This window comes from Ammospiza nelsoni, chromosome 3 (genome assembly GCF_027579445.1).
Source record: "Ammospiza nelsoni isolate bAmmNel1 chromosome 3, bAmmNel1.pri, whole genome shotgun sequence".
Taxonomy (NCBI): Eukaryota; Metazoa; Chordata; class Aves; order Passeriformes; family Passerellidae; genus Ammospiza; species Ammospiza nelsoni.
Genome location: NC_080635.1, coordinates 17,155,248 through 17,175,736, shown reverse-complemented (window position 1 = coordinate 17,175,736; position 20,489 = coordinate 17,155,248). Strand labels below are relative to the sequence as shown.

At 36.7% G+C, this 20,489-nt stretch overlaps 1 protein-coding gene across 3 annotated transcripts in view; it reads left to right on the top strand.

Annotated features, from left to right (window-relative positions):
- Window positions 1-19,770, top strand: part of PPP3R1 (protein phosphatase 3 regulatory subunit B, alpha) — a 38,687-nt gene extending 18,917 nt beyond the window's left edge. Inside the window, exons 1-7 of one of the 3 annotated variants that reach the window (XM_059469559.1) lie at window positions 281-2,202; window positions 2,305-2,329; window positions 4,498-4,537; window positions 13,672-13,848; window positions 15,227-15,286; window positions 16,019-16,203; window positions 17,617-19,770. In XM_059469559.1, the coding sequence (XP_059325542.1) occupies window positions 4,525-4,537; window positions 13,672-13,848; window positions 15,227-15,286; window positions 16,019-16,203; window positions 17,617-17,664 (483 nt within the window). In that variant the 5' untranslated portion in view covers window positions 281-2,202; window positions 2,305-2,329; window positions 4,498-4,524 and the 3' untranslated portion in view covers window positions 17,665-19,770. Of the gene's footprint in view, window positions 1-280; window positions 2,330-4,497; window positions 4,538-13,671; window positions 13,849-15,226; window positions 15,287-16,018; window positions 16,204-17,616 lie in introns of those variants that run through there. The other 2 variants (XM_059469558.1, XM_059469556.1) reach the window with 2 other exon arrangements.
- Window positions 19,771-20,489: the final 719 nt, after the last annotated feature.

Below are 20,489 nucleotides of genomic sequence, written 5' to 3'. Positions count from 1 at the left end.
ACAGAAGGTTGCAAATCTTGGACAGCCACTCCTGTACATGTACTAAACAGATCAGGAGACGTCTCTTGCCCCTTGCTGAATTTACTGCCTGTCTGTGGAAAGAACCTAATGTTTTAAACTGTCCAGGGATTAATTTTCATTTGTAGTGACTCACACACCCCTCACCCCCTTTGAAGAACTAAATTTGAGATTAGTCCTAGGATGAAATTGTGGCCTGCTGACATTTAAACACATTTTCTCTTTTTATAAAAGCAGAAAACTAATTGAGGGCTGATGCTGTAATTTAGCTCTCTGAACTGTTTACAAAAAGATGCACTCCATGCAGAAAAGTTATGCATAATCAGACCTAGAAACAGTGTTCTACTAATATATGCTGAAGAACTGCTTTGCAGTGTGATGTCTGTGTACAAGCTGTTCTGTATAAACAAATGCAGATAAGAATTGAAATTCTGTTACTAATTTTGCTAATTGCTAATTTCCTTTTTTAATTTCTATCCACAGATCTTCATGTCTTTCACTAAGAGGACACTTGTCAAGATAATTGCCTCAACTATTGTACCTTGGAGCAGCATGTACAAAACTGATCTTAAGACTAAAGAGTCATTAGTATTTGGAATAGCTGCCAGGGAAAAAAATCAGGAAAAACTTTTTTCTTGTTTTTATAATTTACAGAATATAAAATTACTAAAGTCCAAGAAGAGGTTATCCTTACCTAGCAAAAAGGCACAGCCGCTGAAAGAAAAAAGAATACTTAGTAGAAAATTGCAAAACCCAATTTTGTTCTTAAAGGAACACATTACATGTCATGTCAACCCCTTTACTGATGTGTTTTGACTTTTCTCTAGGAAACTGGCATTTCTGCAGTATTCAGAATTGGGTCAACCTTCTGTTAGTAGATTTTGGACTTTTTCCTTATCTGTAATTATTTCTGTCAACAAATCATGATTTTGTGCCTGTTTAACTAGGAATTAACCTATAGCCTCCTATCAGCACTTAAGGAAATTTCAAGACTATTCTAAAAGGATAAGGATATTCAAAGTATCTGTAATATTTCAGCTTCTTTTTCTGCCGGTGCAACTTGAGAGAGAACAGAGTTCCAGCAGCCTGGTAGTGATACCCAGATGCAGCTGGGGAAGGCATGTTTTACACTGGGCGTAGGTGCAAGTAGATCTTTTGTGGAGTGTTGACTTTGTAAAAGATGCATTTCCTCAACAAACCATGTGTCACTGGTTTCTGAATGTGTTGATACAGTGTATATGAGAAGATACTTGGACATTTTGTGAGGTATGCTAAGTATATATCTGGCAGGAGACACTAAGATTATAATGAGGTTTTTAAATTGACGGTCTTATGCTATGTCAGGACCTTGTTACTCTACAGATGCATTTGTATGAATGAACTTTTTTATATAAATCAAAATTATATCTTTGGAGTTTTACACTGGCTTTGGTCTTTATTGGTTAGTACAGTTTAAAACTATAAAGTGTAAATGCAGCATTATATTAATGAATAAGGTGTATAATTATAATGATCTTTTTCAGTAACTCAAATTTTCTGTTGGTGCACTAAATCACAAAGAATATTTTCCAGCATTCTTTAGAATGCTTCCTCATCTGGTGTTAAAATTAAGTAATTCTTTGCATTAAAACTGTACAGATGAAAATGTGTATCCAGTTTCTTTCCCTTTTCTTAGAGGGTTTATTTGATACTTAATGATGTCTCATAGCTGTGCTTTGCTCCCTGCTTTTTTATTGAGCACATGAATGTGGATATAGCTCTAGACTCTCCATTTTACTTACAGCCCGCCTATTAAACAATCCTTGCTTCTTAAGCAAGAAGAGTATTCAGCCTACTTAGTGCTTATGTTTCAGGGTTTATCTCCTGTCTCGTAAAGCATATACACATTCTGATTGTATTTGGGGACAAGTAAGCAAACTTCTTGTACTGATGCTTGTGGAATATGATTAAAAATGCCTGCTCCTCAGACCAAATCATTCCTCTTAATCTTTGAAGATCAAGGCTTTCATATAGAGCACCATCTTTGTGTTTGTCTGGGTCTCAGCAGTGTTTAATAGGAATTTTGGCATGAGTAATTCAGATTTTTATTTGTTCCAAAAATCCACCTCCCTACCAACATCCTTTTAACCCTTACAAGAATATTGGATCTCCTGTGAAGATGAATATTCAACGCATCAATAACAGGTAACTGCTTTTTAAAATACTTTACTTAAATACTATATGGAAAATATTGAATAATCTTGTAATTTTTACATTGTAATTTACTACATTTTTCTACCCTTTTAGATATCCAAGATCCAGTCCTGGATAGGTAAGTATTCTGAACACTTTTTTTTTTTTAGCAGTACCTGTTTCAAAGAAAAGCTAAGCTGAAGTTTATTCACTTTTTTGCCTGATCTCCAAATAATTTTTAGGCTACTCCAATTAGATAACTTACTTATGACTTAGCATGTGCATCTAAATGCATAGTAAGGTTCATTATAAACATTACACTTACTCAATTCATGAACTGAAAACAGTTACTCCCATTTTTTTTGTTTTGTCCTGCTTAGTTTTCAGAAGCATTTTATGTGTCTTTAGGCAGATTGATTTTGGTAGCCTGTACCAGAAATTAATTTTCTCCCAAGACCTGAACAAGGATGTAAATGCTCAGAACAATAGTAGTTAAGATTGTATATTTGTGTGCATGTGCATAAATGCACTGGTTTTAATTCAACTTTCTCCTTTAATTTGCAGCCTTCCAGTCTGGTGTTTTTCTTGCCTCTTCATGACCTCGTGTCTTGAGCAGCCTAGCTGGATCCCCTGGTTCCTGTTTCTTCTTGTTTCAAAATTCTGCTTTCTCCCATTTTAGATTCCCTACCCTTTTTATATTCATATGCATACACTAGCCTTTTGCTACCTATTTTGGTCTTTGCTATTTATCCTGAGACTTTGGTTGGGTTCCATGCAGTATTTTCCATGTGGCACTGCTCTCCTGGATCCCCTGCCATAGTGCAGTTAGTTTGTCTGAAGAACATCCCTAATGTGCTTTTGAGGTTATAATGGCCTGATTGTTCTCATCTACATTTCTGTTCTGCTGCTTTGTCTTGCTCTAAGTAGACATTGGAGAAGACATTAAGGCTGTACCTTTTGCTGCCCTACTTAGAAAGCAAATGCATGAACGTTTTTTAAAGAACCAGGAGAGCCTGTGGACTGTGGGGGATGATAAGCGAAGTGAAAACTTCCTGAGATAAAAAAATGCAAGCAACTCCCCTCAACAACAACAACATGTCTCCTCTTGGACATGTTTAGATTCATGAGATGTTTGTTCTGCTCCTTTCTGCTCTAATTAGGAAATGCAGTCACATTTTAGCTTTTAGGCTAAACGTAGTTCTTTCTTTTTTTTTCCCCTTCTGTCAAGTAGTCTCTCTATTTCTGTTTGATTTTGTATCATTTTGATGAGCCTTTCTTTGCAAATGCTCAACTGTGGAATCCCTTATGCTCCACACCATAAGAGAATATGCTGCTGAATAGAATATCTTAGACTCATCTGAAATATGTTTTGTTGTGTAATACACTCCCTTAAAATATTTGTTTTGAATATGGTTATGCATCTCTTCAGTTATCTGCCTGCTCCTTGGCTAATGGATTCAGAAAAGTCATTAAGCATGTGTGCATTGTGATCTCTGGCTCTAAGTGGGGCATCTGGGGGAACATACCAAGTTTAAGTGTTTTCTGGCATTCATATTGCAGTAGTTCATGCTGATTTCCTTGAGTACATTTAAATTGTTGATACTGTCAAAGTTTTAAGTTTTTTGTGCTGTTACTCAGTTGTTGTGTAGCAAGGATTTAAAGTCTCACTTTGACTTACCATTCAGTTACAAAGCAGGAACATATTAACATAGTACATTACAGAAATATTTAAATGTAAAGCTGTTATGTCTGAGTTTCTGGTCATGTAAAATTCTTCTTTTGCATAATTCTTGCTGTGTGAATCTTTTTTGGGGGGATTGGGCAGGTGGTTCAGGGAAGAAAACAGTTGTCTTATGCAAATTGAGTAAGATTTGTCATCGGAATTTATAAGGACATGTCTGTTTCTGCTTATGAAATAAAATGGTAAAGCAGGTTTTGTGAAGTTTTGAAATTAAATATTTTTAACTTGAAAAGTAACATTTGCTCAATATATAAGTAGTGGGTTTGTTTTTCTGAGTTTAGAATACGGGATTGAAGTTCTTGTCATAATTATGTGAACTGACATTTTCATGGGAGTTCTTATTTGAGGAGACCTCTTAATGGTTTTATATTTCTTTGTATGTTTTGGTAACATAGATCTGTCCAAATAAAACACAGTCTGTGGTTGTTGGGTCTGAAATATCTATTTTTAAATAACAATGTAACTTGTATTGCCAGAGATTCTTACAGTGCTGAAATTTAAACAGTTACTTAAAGCTTACCTGGGAGTAATTGCAACTTTGTTCTTTTTTTCTTGTTGTGTTTCAGGGAAATGAGGCAAGCTACCCTTTGGAAATGTGCTCGCACTGTAAGTTTTTTTTAATTGCTACTCTGTATTGTTACAGAAGTCAGTTTTGTTTGGGGATTGATACGGACAGTTTTCATGTATGTTATGCAGTTTATATATTAACTAAAAGAGTAAAATGTTAAAAATTACCTTTGGAAATAATACAGCTTTTGCTGTTAGATTGTAGAGTCAAAACCTAGTCTGTCTTTAAAATAGAAATCACTTAAAGGTTTGAGGGTTTTCTTCGAGTCTTCCATCAGAATATAAAAAAAAAAACCCTTATGATAGTCTTGATGTCTGTAGGGTGAAGTTTAGTTTGACAAGTAGGGCTTTTCCATCAGTCCTTGTGCCAGTTCCTCAGGGGTGTGGATCAGTCATGGTGAAGTCTGTGCTGTGTTAGGAGTGAAGTATATTGCTTAAACTGGCTTTGTGCCTTCAGAGGAAAGGAGAGGTTTGGGACTAAATGAGCTTTTTTTCCTCTTGTGCAGCCAAGCAGTTAGGTGAAAACCCACTTGGTGTTACTTACTTTTGGCTATGTGAGAATGAAATTTGTTGCTCCATCTCATGGGGTTGGTCTGCCCTGTAAAAATGACAAGGTATCAGATGATCTTTTCGCCTGAAGCTGACCAGAGAAATGGTTGTCTTGTGAAATGTCCTTGTGGTGTTGTGCTAAGTGTACCTATTCTTAGTTGCGTTTTCTATTCAGTGATTTTCTTCAGCCCTAAAGTGTGTGTAGACATGTGTATGTGTCTTCTGAACCACTTGATAAAATTCCTTATCTTGGGTGAATCAGATGTTTTCAAATTCCTTTCAGTGCTTGTCATGTGCTTGTGCTGGCCTGTGGCTCTTGTAACTCAAACTGTAATAGAAAATAAATGGTCATGGAGAAATCTTTGTCTAAATACGTTTTTTCAGAGAAATGAGACTTTACCTGGTAATTTTTGCAAGTCCTGTGTGCCTAATGGGAACATCTACATGGATTCTAATTTGAGTCATAAGTTTGCAAACACTTGGGAATATCATTCGCAGCAGTGCATAGCTGTATAATGTTCTCTGTATATTTTGTTAAATGCAAATACGTGTTTGGAGTTTTGTACTTGATGAAGACTTCAGTAGTGTTTTCCTGAATCATATATGTCTCTCAATCTTACATTACTGCTCCATTGGTCAGTGTTTTGTTATGGACAAACTGGTTTCTGAAGAATTATTTTTTTAGCTAGTCGTGTCAGTGTCAGAGCAGTGTGTTGCCATCCTTAACTTCTGAGTCTAGGACAAACTATAATCATTGATAGCAATGGGCAGCCTAAAGGTTTATTATTACACTTCTTTGCTCATTTTTATTGCAGAGAAACTGAGGATTTTTGCATAATATTCTGTGGTTAAATGATATGTTGAGGCTGCTGTTGTTCAAATGTGAAGTTTTCCATGATTAAAGGTTGTTCTGCTCTGATGGCCTTTCTCACAGCAGAAGGTTGGCTGTATCCTGGGCAGCATAACTCAACACACCGGGAAAATGTCCCTTTGCTTGGATGGGCCCAGCCACTGCAATGATAGTGCTGTGCTTAAAGATCCTGAGTGCCTCAGTATTCTGAAAGCCAGGGGTTTTGGGCACGGGTGTGCACAGCTGCATGTCTGGAAGCAAGCTTGCAAGTAGATGTTCACATTGTTCTTTAAGTGTTAAATGTCCCTCCTGCTTCCAGAAGTTGTTACTTACAGGTCTAAAGTTTTCAAGGCAAGGCCAGACAATCTCTTTGAAGATCATCTGATACAGTGTCTTGGTTGGAAAAGACAGGTGTCTGCTAAGGAACTCAGGAGCCTCCCCTGAACTGGAAACTGTAAACCCCCTCCCTCCAAATTGTTACAAATTTGAAATTAAGGGGGGCTCTCAGGCAGAGATGTGGAAGCAGGAATAACAGTTCTTTATTAAGGAAGAAAATAAAAAATAAAAGAAACAATGCAGTAGTACAAAACAACACTGACAGAATCAGAATACGACCTGACACCCTGTTGGTCAGGGTGTTGGTAGCAGTCCTCGTGGAGTGGCTGGTGTGGTTCTGTTGGAGCAGTGATCCTGTAGCAGGGTATAGTCTTCTGAAGATCCAGTGGAAAAGGCAGCTGTTCCTCTGGGAATCCAGTGGAAAGGCTGTTCTGGTGTCTCAAAATCTCAGATTCTATCCAGTTAGGAATGCTTGGCTCCTCCCTCTGGGTGGAGCATCTCACAATGGGATGCTGTAATTTTTATCAGTCATGCCGTGACACTCAATATCTCATTAACAGCAGATACCTCCCTGGAGAGAGGATTGGTTTGTGGAAGAGATAAAGAAAACTGCCCAATTAACAGAAGATAACTGCCACACCTCTAACAGATGGCAAACAGAATACACATGTTGCCTTGCAATCTAGGGCGTACAGATTTTGAATTTTCACCTTTTGGAGATTGCCAATTAGTAATAATGTATTAATGCTGTTTGCATGGAGACATTGGGTCATAACCTCTGCTTGGTGCTACAGTTGCTACTTTGGTGTCTCATAAGAATAGTTTTGTGTTAAAGTAGGCAATTACATGAAGCAAATTCAGGCTACCACAGAGAGGATGCTCACCATTAGATAGTCAAGCATCTTCTTTTAACCTTTCATTTTAGAACATTAGTTCTTCTCAGTGGGTGAATGAGTGAACTCCTTAGAATGGTTTGGTTTTGTTTCTCAGCTATGCTGTGCCAGAAATTACAGAAAACCTACCGTTGCTTTCCATGATGAAAATTTGATGTCAGCCAGTATCTGTCAAATTGTCCATAAGAAAATTTTATTATTGCAAAAAGATGTAGAGAGGACCATTTTGTAATAGAGTAAAGAATAGTTTATAAATACTCTTTTGTAGTGTGTTTGGATTTTAAGTTAAGAAGACTAGTATCTCTTTCCTAACTTAGGAAATTGTAATTGACACATCTGAAGTCATAAAAAGGATTAGGCCAGCTGTGTGTAAGCATATACAAGATGAGTGGTTGAATGTGTTCTCAAGGGTATCATCTTTTTGAAATCTGATCTCCAAAACTGAAATGGCTGACGTGGTTGCTACTCTGAAACGTTATATTCGTGAATCAGATGAGGCTGTAGGTAGAGGTGCAAATTTTGCTGAAGGTCTGTTTTATTTTGAGATCTCTGCAATACATTCTTCTGGGGGAAAATTAGTCTGGAAACATTTAAAATTCATTTCAGAACATGTTTGATTTGCAAAATTTTTCCTAATACCTTTGCAATATTCTTGTCTATAATGATTTCATGTTTGAAAAGTTAGGGGAAATAGGGCTCTCTGTGACCACACTCTGATCTGGCTTTTGTTAGTTAAATCTTTGAACCAGTATTCTAAGAGTATCTGAAAAGCCAGTCTTTTAAATACAGGGGTAAACATTTAGATTTCAGAAGTGCTCAGCACCTAATTGCTGAGAGATGTACAGCTTTTCTAAGGTCTGTACCCTTTGCAGATGCCTGTGTGTGTACTGTGTGCTCTGCAGCAATGGATGTACCATGCTTCTTAAAGCATATGCAGTTATCCTGTTAAAGCATCACTGAATGTAGTGAATTTCAGAAATCTGTGAGTTTAGGGCATTTTTTACTTTTGGCTCTCAGATTAATAAAAAGTTAGCTATGTACCTTGATGTTAACTGTAGAAAATATAATTTTTTTTCTGAAATTACTGTTTTCAAGATAAGCACACTGCAGTTGGCTTCTAATGAAGTTTTTTGAGTTGCCACTTGAATAGTTTTTACAGTCTTATCTGAGCATCAGTTGCATGCATAACAATTTGAAACAGAATTGTTTTAAAATCTAATGGATGATCCTCTACTGCTGTGTTGAGGGGCACAAGTGAGGAACTCAGCAGTGTGGATTAGCATATTAGAAAGTGAGCAACTGAGATAAGACTCCTGCAATAAAATGGGAGTGAGGCAAAGCATTTGCATGTAGTTTCTTGGAAGCATTTTAACCTGTTTCATCATATTTTTAGATGTATGCAAATGAATTCAAGAGATGAAGCAGGTGTTGGCTCTAAGAATTTTAATACTTGGATAGAAGAGGAGTCTTGAAAGTACTGATAGTTCTTTAACAAAAAAATCCTTAGTACCAGAACTACTTAACACTTGCCTTATGTTAATTACAAGGGGAACAAAATCCTGAATGGATTATGAAATAAACATAAATAATTCTAAGTGTTTTAAAACAGTGCAGAATTTGATGTTTGAGCAGGGCTGCCAATAAAGCATTTTAAAGAAAAGCACTTAGCAGTTACTATTTCCAGCCAGTTTGTAAGTTTGTGAGCTCAGGCATCAGTGCCAAGGTGAGGGGACATGGTCTGGTTTGCCGAAAAGCATGGGAAGCACAGAGCCCCCTATCAGCTGGGGAGCATAGCACAAAAAAGGTTAATTTGGATCTGAATGCTCAGGGTTGCTGGGAGTGTGGTGATGAGTTACCGGCAAACTCTGCTTCAAACAGTGTAAACAAAGCTCAGTCCTGATTTTCCTTAGTGGTGGTATCGCCCTTTTTACACTACTATGAACTTGGACTTCCTAGGAGTTCCTAGTGTTTTTATCTGGCCTGGTCTCCTGAGCTGCTCTTAAATTCTGTCTGCTACTGCCACCATCAGTCCTTTCAGCTCAGCTTTCCCTTGAGCTGAACTATCTTGTGCCTTGCATTTCCAGCAGAACTTAGGAGAGTTTATGTGGGCACGAAGTAATATTTTTTGTTCAGACACTGAGAATTAATTTCAGTGCTCTGTTCTCTCAGTGAGAGCTGTGTGGAATTTTAAGAAAGTCTGTTGATAAGGACAAGGAAAATACAGGCATTGTAAAAAAGGGGAGCATCCATCTTAGAAACTGTTGTGTGTGTGCATTTTGGGAGATAAAGCAAAAAATTACTAAGATCTTATTGAAATCTGCTGTTATACATAAATGTATGCTGTTTTCCTTTAAAAAATCCAAAGGATAACCAAGAAACAAACATTAAGCTCCAGAAAACCTGCGTAGTTTTTAGGTAAATTCAGCATAGGCAGGGAGAGTCACCAGAAATGAGGACTTGTGAAGAAAGAATAGACAGAAGATATGCCAATCTAAGGCATATTATACTGTGATGTATTCATCCTTTATTTTATATTTGTGTTCTTATTTCTTAAAGCTATTCTATGAAGACAAAGATACTACTGAAATACAATTTTCCAACTTTTTAAAATTAAGCTTGTGGAAAGGATTTAATGGTAGGTGAGGTGCCTGCAATATATTTAAGGAAAATAATGTAATTCTGAAATTAGATTCTCATACAGTCCGTTATGAGCACAGTGATCTCATGTTTATCCAGATATGTTCATTAGGAACAGAGGTTTATATGCTGATTAGCTATTAAAGAAAATTTTCTTGGCCCTGCATTTACTTTGCTTTTTCATTATTTCCTCCTCCAAGTACTGTCATTTGTGCTGTATCAATTGCCAGAAACAGAATATAGGAAGAGTTTGCTATTTGGTCAGCTTTTGGCAGAGATGCCAATATTTTTTCAGTACTGTTTTTTAATTTGTTTTGACTTCTGTTAAGAAAAAACCTCTCTCAGATCTCCACTGCAGGGAAACCCTTTGCTTGAATGTTTCAAGGTTTGGAATGAGAAATTTTAATCTCATTTCTAGTAGAAACTGCTGCCAGATATTTGTACCTGGACTGTGCATTGAAGTTGAGCTGGTATGGGCTATGCAATGAGATGTGTGTATATGTGGACAAAGAGTAATTAACATTTTTCAAATATCCTTAATTTCATAATTGTGGCAGCTGTTGCTTTGTTACAGTTCAGCAAAACATTAACATTGTTGAGAAATACTCTTACATTCCTTTGCAACCTCCTCCCCTTCCTGTGATCTGATTCGTACCTTTATCATCCATAATCTTGACCTCCTTGTCCACCATCTCTAAAACAAAACAAAAATTTCTTCTCTTACGCTTGTTAGTTTTATAATGTAAGGACTTTGTTAACTGCAGATGTGAGGCTAGTTAACCCAACAGTGGTTCTTGTGCCCAGCAGATGGTGACAGAGCAGCATTGCTTGGTAATACAAGCAATGTGTCCAGTGGATCAGTTTCTGAATGCTGCAAGAAAATGTTTTTTTTTAATAGTTCATATTGGTAGTTCTGCTAGAGATACAATAACTTGAGATAAAATACCTTTCTGACAACAGTTTGTTTTCTTAGCACATTTCTTAGCAATGGCAGAGACAATCTTTTGTGCCAGCTTGTGCCAATTCAAGCTATGTAGCCATGTGTGAGTGACTTGTGTATGTGGTAATTAATTAACTCCACTTCATAGCAGAACATTGACAGAACTCTGGGTGTCACTTTCAGTCTTTGCTTGTGTATTCGTGAGGAAAAATGGCATGGACTTGAGCTCCCAAACCAGGAAATGGAACTGAAGTAATGAAATAAGACTTTCTTTAATGTGACCTCTGGGTTGTGAGAAAATGGTGTTACCTAATGATCAGAGGTCTGTAGTCCTGCTTCAAGCAGCTCCATGTTTCTATCCTAATTTGTGAAAATGTCATTGCTGTGTTTTGGTACTTAGGAGCTTCTTACATGTTACTTAGAAATGTTATAGAACTTGTAGTTCATTAACTCATTAGTTTTTGTGGCAAGGGAGAAGAAATCCAGCTGTGTTAATGCTTCTTAAAATCACATTGTGATTTTGTGAAGTTGCAGAACTATGAAGTGTTTCATGTTGTTTAGGAGGCTTTAGAACTGATCAAAATGGAACGATTAGTCTTTCTATTAATACTGGAAGTGTGATTCCACTGATCTGGTAAGAAGCTGACAGTGCGTTAAATACACGATAGACAATATTTTTAGTTTGCTGTTTAGTTATTTTAAAGTGAAGCAATACAGGTATAAATGATGTCAGTTCACATACTTATTTTACAAGGGGAAATGTGCTTACATAAGTGTGCATTCATAGTGTGATAAGTCACCCTTAATATTTTTATGCTTTTTCAAATGCTTGTGCTGTGAAGTTTTGTTGAGGGTATGAGCTCTTTCTATGGGAGTTGGAAGTAGAACTTGCACTAAAATGAAGTTCCCACATTTGTAGCTTGCCAAATGTGCTGTCTGCATTAAAATGGGTTGGGCCCAGTGATTGTCCAGTGGTGGGACTGGAAGAGGGGGAAAAGAGTTTCTGTGCACAGAAGCAAAAGTTGGCAAATACCTTTCAGTGTGTTGGGGAGAAGCAGCATTTTGTGCTGATGGAACTCATAAAATGGCCCATGGAGCTCTGCTTTGCCATTCCTTTTTAATACTGTATTCTTCTAGTCCCATGATGATGTTCTACATCCAGGTTACTGTATGGTGCTGTGTCTCCCTCTGTGTCATCTGGAGGAGTTCCTGGGTAGGTGTGCAATGTACTGCTGCCACTGCTGTGCTGTTGTGCTGTTCAGGGCACAGCTCCAGTTACGGTCAAGGCTTCTGCACAAACTGGGGTAAAAGGAATATTTCAATGCGGTTGAGAGGTTAATTGTGTGAAATACCACACTGCTTACTAGAAACCGAGGAAAGTGAATTATATTTAGTCTCACTTTTGTAGCCCTAGAGACAGAATCGGGTCTGTCCCTTTCTGGCACAGCAAAGAGAAGATTATTCTGAGACTGCAGACTGGTTTTTGCCCTTTGCCTCTGCAGTTGCAAGCAGTAACTGAGACTGCAGAATGGCATAAAATCATCTTGTGCCTTTGGACTTCTGTCAGGCTGTCTTTCATTCTGAAATAGTGCAGTCCTGAGGACTCTCTATTTGTGTCTCTCTGGTTTTTGACAAGGATATCAAGAAACTGAAGTGGTAGTTGGTTACTGTTGGTAGAGGATTAGGTCTCTGAGTTAGCTACAATTTCAAGACATCAGGCTTTGCAGGTTGGCTGACCTTATGTATTGGAAGACTCAGCTGTTTGATTTTATGCTGCACTTTTACAAAAGCCTAAGAAGGTACTGATGTGATGTGAAATGGATCAGGTGGATGTATGTGCCTTGTAGAAGATATGATAAAATTTCTATTACTATTGGAGGAAACACACTACTAAATGGAGCTAAGAAATATTGAGGGACCTGCACATGTTAAGGAGAAGGTTGGTAGGGCGAGTTTGCAGTCTTAGGTTCTGCAGGGTGTGTTTGCTGTGGTTTGCTCTGTACTGAGCCCCTTCTAGGCTTCCTAAGAACCTCAGTTGCTCCTTTGTAGCTAAAAAGGGTGAGCAACATGTGAACAGACTTGGATCTCGTAAATGAGGCTGCTGACAGGGTATTTTCAGGTTGTTATGGAGAAATTTTCAAGCTTTTCAGCAGTAGCAAAGTACATGATTGCTTTTAATTGTTTTTATAGATTCACAGGTTTAGTCTATTCTTGGCATAATCAGATGTGTAAAATAGGGTACTAGGGTATATGCTTTAATTGAGATTCTCTATAAATTTGAACAGATTAGATGGAGAGGTGCTGCTGCAGAACCTGAATCTACTTTAATTTCTGGGACAAAAAAAAAAAAGCTGTATGCAAGTTGTGGCTACAGGTGTGTCTATTTCCCATCTGAGATGGAGAGGAAGAATGATCTTAGGTCAGTAAGAGGAGTGTTTTAAGTAGGTGAGAGTTAACTGGCTACCAGTAGGACTGTTAACCTGCTTAACTTGACTCAAATCCCAGGAGATCTCATGTTCAGTGTGCTGAAAAAGCACTAGTTTTGCTAATAAGTTGAATATAATTGTCTTTCTGACATACTATGTTAGTCCAGTGTAAACATAATGCTGTTTCCTTCAGAGAACACTTGGTCTCTTCCTCAAATTCTTCACATCTCGTATTTGTAAGAGCTGACTAAGTAACTAGCTAAGCATCCTCAATCCTTCAAAATGTTGTGTCAGCATGTGGTATTCAGTGAGTCACAATGCTAATAACTGTATTATGGCAGGTGCAGGGAGGAATAAAGGTAAGTCTTATTTAAAATAAAATTGTGTTTGTCTTCAGAATTTCATGTTATTGTTATAGGTGTTTTATAGTTAAAGTAGGAGAAAAATCTTGTAGGAAAGCAATGAAATGTGCCTTGTGTTTAACTGCAGAGGATTTACTGAAGCCTTTCTGAGAGTAAATATGGGGTTGTTTTTCATTTCAGTTGATGCTGATGAGATAAAAAGACTAGGAAAGAGATTTAAGAAGCTTGATTTGGACAACTCTGGTTCTCTGAGCGTGGAAGAGTTCATGTCTTTACCTGAATTGCAACAGAACCCGTTAGTACAGCGAGTAATAGATATATTTGACACAGATGGCAATGGAGAAGTGGATTTTAAAGGTAAGGCACAGTGTTCTGTGATAGGTGGTGGTACTTCAGAATTCCTAGAGCTTTAGAATTCAGGTTTTTCTTCATCTGACACAGGAGAAGATATGTTAAAATAAGGTGCTAAATCCTAGTGGAACTAAATACCAGTAAAACTAGTTTCTCTGCATTAGGGCACTTCTGAGTGAAATGTTTAAAGGACCAAGTTGTTTAGTAATAGCTTTTAAGGTCAGGCTGACTGAGGACTACTTGTTAAATATCTCTTAAAGTACACCAATTTAGACTCTTAATTTTGATGCTGAGGAGAGACTGAAGAAAGTTGTGGTAGGCTAAGTGATGTGTTTCTGCATAAGTTGTATTTGTCCAAATGAAATCTCTCCTTTGGAGTATTTAGAAAATAGGAAGGAGCCCAGGTTTTTCTGTTGATATTTCTTTTATGGGGTTATTTTTATGTAGATCTTAGACACTTGAAGAAAAAAAAAATCCAAACAACACAGAAGATTTGATTTAGTACACTTCTCAATGATTTTAAATATTCATGATTAAAAGGGCCATGATTAAAATCTTCCTCGCCAGTTCATCTTAAAACAGTGTCTGAAATTATAATGTTTGTAACTTCTGTTCAAGGTAAAACTTAGTATTTCTTATGACTAAAGAAGGCCAATCAGTCTTGCATTTTTTTTAATTGGAGAAAGTACTTAAATCTTATTTATACTGACAGACTGACATTTTAAATAAAATATTAATATACAAGAGCTGGTAACCTCTACAAAACCTATTTAATGTCTATAGGGATATCTACAGTATAACCAGAATGTTGAGTTTTGATTAGAAGTAGTAATTTTTGCATGGAACTATTCAAAATTCCCTTGTAAAAAATAGATAGTCATGAGCAATGATGGTCATGTTTTCTGTGACATTGAGCTGTGATTAATAACAGTTATCAAGAGTTGTTCCTCTTGGAAGGGAACAGGAAGTTGGCAAAGCCAATTTTCTTTTATAGAAAAATATTTTAGAATTTCTTCAAATGCAGTTTTCGGTTTCAATGTAATTCTTTACATTGAGAAATTAGTATTGAGAGGAGTTGTACATTTGGAGTCTCAACTGGAGTAACTTTAGTAAAGATCTTAGTTTTCTGTCAGGTTCTTGTGAAGGTCCAGCAACAAAATTATTTAAATGCTGGTGTGACATAGTCTGTTTAGTGAGTGTTGCATTGGATTTGGGGTTCTTCCCACTGAAGAACATTAAATATCAAAGTACACAGACATTTAGGTATCATAAAGTAGGCAATATTTTAGAGATTAGATTGCTTTCACAATTTCTAAAATTTTCTGAATGTTGACTTGTTTATTAAAAATGTGGTTTTTATACATGTTTTCCTTGCATTGTGTAGAATTTATAGAAGGAGTCTCCCAGTTCAGTGTCAAAGGAGATAAAGAACAGAAGTTGAGGTGTAAGTATTTTGATTTTCCTTAACAAAAAATTTCTGATCCTCAGAAATACACTTTTGTAAGTTAAGATTAAGAAATTGGCAAATTCAAATTGTTGTAAAGAGTGGAAAATAATAAAAGTAGATTGTAAGCTTTTTGCACATTTTGTCCTTTATTTGTTGAGAACATTTAGTAGCACTCTTTTCTGCTGGGAAGGTTGGAGGAGGTTGGTTGCTTGCTGAAGAATTTTCAGTTGCTTTCAGTTTCTTTAAAAAAGTGAGTTCATTTAATAACAGCTTGCTATATAGATCTGTGAACTTACAGGGCCTAAGAATAATACTCAATTATTGGCTATTACAGTAGGAAAGCATTAAATTCTTGTTTCAGAACTGCATCTCCAGACCTTGGCTTTAGGAGTAGAAAAGAGACAGATTCAGTTACGGATGTGGCTTCCAAATTACTAAGACTGAAATGTTTAAAAATAAATTCAGTCTTGATGACAAGTTGTTTGCAGCAAAGTGACCAGATGGGATTTTGAGTCATCTGTTTCCTGGGAGGTTGTAATTTTTTTTCTGGCTGAGTGCTTTACTTGTGGTGGGGAATATTTTCTTTTTTGGTGTTCACAGAATGCTTTTACTGCTGGTGTTAGAACAATTTCAGGTGTTTTCTAAAGTGAGTATATATTGTTTTCCAACCACAGTTGCTACCAAATGGTTGATTTATTTATGTTTAATTTTTTTTTTTTACTTCTACAGTTGCTTTTCGCATTTATGATATGGACAAAGATGGCTATATCTCAAATGGAGAGCTCTTCCAGGTCCTGAAGATGATGGTTGGGAACAATCTCAAAGACACTCAGTTACAGCAAATTGTAGATAAAACCATAATTAATGCAGATAAGGATGGTGATGGAAGAATATCCTTTGAAGAATTTTGTGCTGTAAGTAACTTCTAAAGAAAAATTGAATCATTTACAGAGAGAGGAAAAATAAAAAACCTCTCAAGTGCTACTCTGGAAAAAGAGTAAAAAGTTAAAAGGTGCATTTTATGAACTTAAGAGGTTTACTGAACAGAATGTTTAAATGTAGCATTTAACACTTGGAAGGGTTGATTTTAACCCATGTGATATATTTGTTTAATTAGTTGACAGGGAGTTTTAAATTCTTTTCTCAAAAAAAGTAAATGCCACATTGAATCTTGATCCTTTAAAAATTGCAATAATGAGTGTTTACACATTGATTTTTAAATGGTATACTAAGGAAGATACACTTGATAGCATGGTTTAGGCATTGCTTTTTTTTCCCTAATCTTTTAATTTACAACTTCAGTTCAAACTTAACTAATTCTTACTCAAAAAATATGTGAGTTCTAAAAACAAGCGGGGGAGGGAGGGTGGTAGAAATCTGCCATGCTGCCAGCTACTAAAGTGAAAAGATTCTGTTGTTTTCATTTTGGGGATTTTTCTTTTAAGTTCAATTATTTTTGTGATATCATGTAAAAAACATTTTGTCTGCAAAGAAGTTAGAGCTGCAGCCTGCAAATGCCTGGATTACTGCATTACTTGTTTATTTCTTGAACTGGGCTGTCATCTTCCAGCCATCCATCAAATGTGATGTAGCTTCTTCTTTTGTCTTTGGGCTTCTGCCCAGACTTCTTTCCTTGTGCTACTGAGGGATTTTCCTCTTCTTTACTTTTAATTTCTTCAGTTTTTGTTGACCTCATGACAAGACACTTTTTAGTTCTACATCTTATTCTTTTTCTTGCATTTTACCCTCTCTGAATCTGGTGCCATGTATCTACAAAAATGAGTTTTAATTTGTTGCCTTTGGCACATACCATTTGGCCTTTGAATTTTGTTCCTGCATTATAAAATGTTTCTCTGACATGGCACCTTTCCTTTTCCTTCTGCTCTGCATGGATCACACACCTGTGAAAACTGGTAATTCTTTCCTGAGTGTGTGTTCTGTCAGAAATCCTGCTGCTGTTCCTAAAGTACTTTCTTTTTCCTGGGAAGGTTCACAGTTTTACAGTTTTACAGTTTTAGAAGTCACCATTTTATTTAACATGCACAAACATACAAGGTCATAATATGAGATAGAGAGGAATGCCAGAATGGTGTTATTTGCACTGGTTTTCAGGCCTTTGAGCATGTAAATTGTACTGATTGTACTGAACTACCTTGGTTTGTATATAATTAATTTCATCTCTCACAGTACTTGTAAAATGTAAATCAGTTTGGAGCGGCCAGGGAAGTACTGCCTTTATGATTGACCTCAGTGCATCTATTGAATGTGTTCTTTGCACTTTGCTAATTTTCAATTCTCGTGTTTCTGAACCTTGTTTTTTCTCCCAGGTTGTAGGAGGCCTAGATATCCACAAAAAGATGGTCGTAGATGTGTGACTCTGTAGGGCACCACCCAACACTTTTGCTTTCTTCTCCATCTCTGAAGATCTGCTCGAGACGTCCAGCAATGCTCTCTGTGTATTTAAATGGAAGTATTTTTCTCTGTGAAGCCACATTTTCCAACATGAGCCTCATGAAGCCAACTAAGTGTTATTGAACTTTTATTCTCTCAATAACTCAGTGTAGCACTTTAAAGTCTGAAGGACAGCAAAGATGGAAAGAGCATATCAATGTGGCGGAGAAAGGGAAGGGGTTGGCTTTTTAATTTATTTTTCTTCATCTTTTATAACAAGGAAATATCTATCTATCTATATATATGTGTGTGTATTTATATATAGATATATATGTAGCTTTCTATATGTAGTAGCTAGGTGGGCTTTAATTTAATATACTTGACTCAGAAACAAAACTAGAGTACAAAGTGCCAAGCAGAATATTAACAGTTCAATATGTGGATATACATCCTTACTTTTATTTCACACAGTTTTATATATATAGTAGAAGAATGTAAAGTTTTAACTGGGTCTTAGGTCAACTCTTTTCCTGTGACTGTTCAGATGTTTCTATATATTGAATGGCTGACAAAGCATTGCTTCTTATTAAATCACCTTAATTACTTTTTTTTGTAACACAGGAGACTAAGTTTCTTTTTACCTGTTAATATATTACCAGGGACCGTGTCTCTTTGCTAAATAACTTAGTTCTGTTCTACTTAATATGAGAATATAGTTTAATGCTACTGCCAAGAAGTAGTCCTCATGTACATATAGTGACTGTGGAATGCTTTGATGGCTGTTAGATTCCATCACCTAGGAATTGGGAGCAGTTACAGCTGTCTGAAGCCAAGACAATTCTGCTGTTCTGGGTTCAATTTAGATACAGCTGCTTAAGGTGGTAGATGCATATACAATTTTCTCTTGTGCTTAGCTTAATGAAATTAGGATCAACATAACTGTGCAGGATTCCCATCTACTTATTTTATACAGTACTTAGATTATAAAATGTTCTTGCCACTTAAATTCTGTTGTTTCACCCATGATAATTTCCCCCCTTGCATTTAAAAAATACTACAGGTAGCTAAATAACTGGTAATATTTTATATATATATATGTACATATGATTCATACAGGGGGGGAATCTTGTTAAAGTATGCCATAGAGGAGGAAAACTTCACACTATCTAAATTTATACCTCTTGCAGTTCTCCAGTCCTTTTCCTGGAGAATTTTTTTTCTTTTCTAAATTTGTCCATATCATAATTTGTAATGGAACATAACTTGATCTGTTTGTGTGACATAAAAGTAGCGAGCCATGTTTTACAACTTTATATCATCCCTTCCCTTTTCTGCAGTGGTACTATTGGCTGGAAGAAAAACATTTGCTAGATTTTTTAGGACAGTACATCTTTCCTGTATAGTAGTTTTTCTATTAAAAAAAAATGTTTTATAATGAGTGGTGGAAAGTGCAGGTTGTCTGAACCTCTTCAATCAAGCACCTGTCTGCCATAGCTGTTCCTTCAACTGAGTGCTGCACATCATGGGCTCTGTCTGTAAGAGAGAAATCCAGGTGCTTAGTGTCCTTGCATGACATGAAGTTTTGCATGTAGATCGATTTGAAATGTTCCTCTTGTTTACATAATTTGCATAATTAAAAAGATAATGTTGCCAAACTTTGGTAAATGTTAATGTTCAAAACAAAAATCTCCACTACATGTAACTTTTTTCTTCTTCTGGATCAGTACGTGGTTTATAATCCCAGCCAGTGGTTGTATCTGTTCCAGTGTCAACTGCCATGTGCTCTGCTTCAGGGGGGGAATTAGTCTTTTTGTGAATTTTTTGTACATAAGTATTTGTTACAAACATTTTAGCAAATGCTTTCAGTTTTTCTTGCTTGTGCATATCTTGGCTGGCATTATAGGAATTAGTGCTAATGTTACTTCCTATGGGGGACTGGAAGGGGAGGGATGAGGATTTTTTTCAGTTTGTGTGGGGAAAAAAGATTTATGTTGAATGTTTAGTTTTTCCTCTGCATGCTACATCGTATATTGTGGGAACTATAAGAACCTTCATACTGTATGAATATAAAATAAAATATTTGAACCTTAGCTGGGCTGCTCAGTACCTTTCCTGTTCACCTTAAAGCAGCTCTGCACCTTGCTCTGAAGAAAACCTGTTCATATTTTTTGTCCACTCCTTGATTATTAAGATTTACTACAAAACTCCACAGGGTGCAGTCTGCTGAAAACGACCAGGGGTCATTTCAGTGTTTCAAGACATGTTGAGGTTGTTTAATGGCACATCTGGTTCTCTTTGCTAAATGTTCAAAGTGGATAACCTACTTTGTTTGAAATCCCTGTGGAAAGTGGTTTTAAAAACAAACCAACCCCCCCCTAACATTAATGTAGGTGGAGAATAAAAGGCAGTTCATGTCTCAGAAAATGTCTGAGCTTTGTGTTGATGACACCAGCCCTTCTTGCACAGGTATACCCTTCACAGCAGCTCTGTGCTGTGCTCTTTGGGGTGCAGGTGTTTGGACCTTCTGTGTGCTGCCCTCTCCCTTCTACTGCTTTGGGTCAGTGTAGGTATGCACCTAATTTAGGATAAATGTCAGTTTTGTGTGCTCTTGCATCACTCTCCTTTATCTTGAAGCTAATTGAAATAAATGACATAAGCAGCCAAGAAACAGAAAATGTAGTGAGCAGGTACATGTGCCTGGAGCTGCTCAGAATGCACACACTGTCCCCTGTATCACTCAGACTGCTAAACTGTGTGTGCTCAAGGTACTCCAGCAAGTCTTTAATCTATTCACAACTGAAGGCCCTAT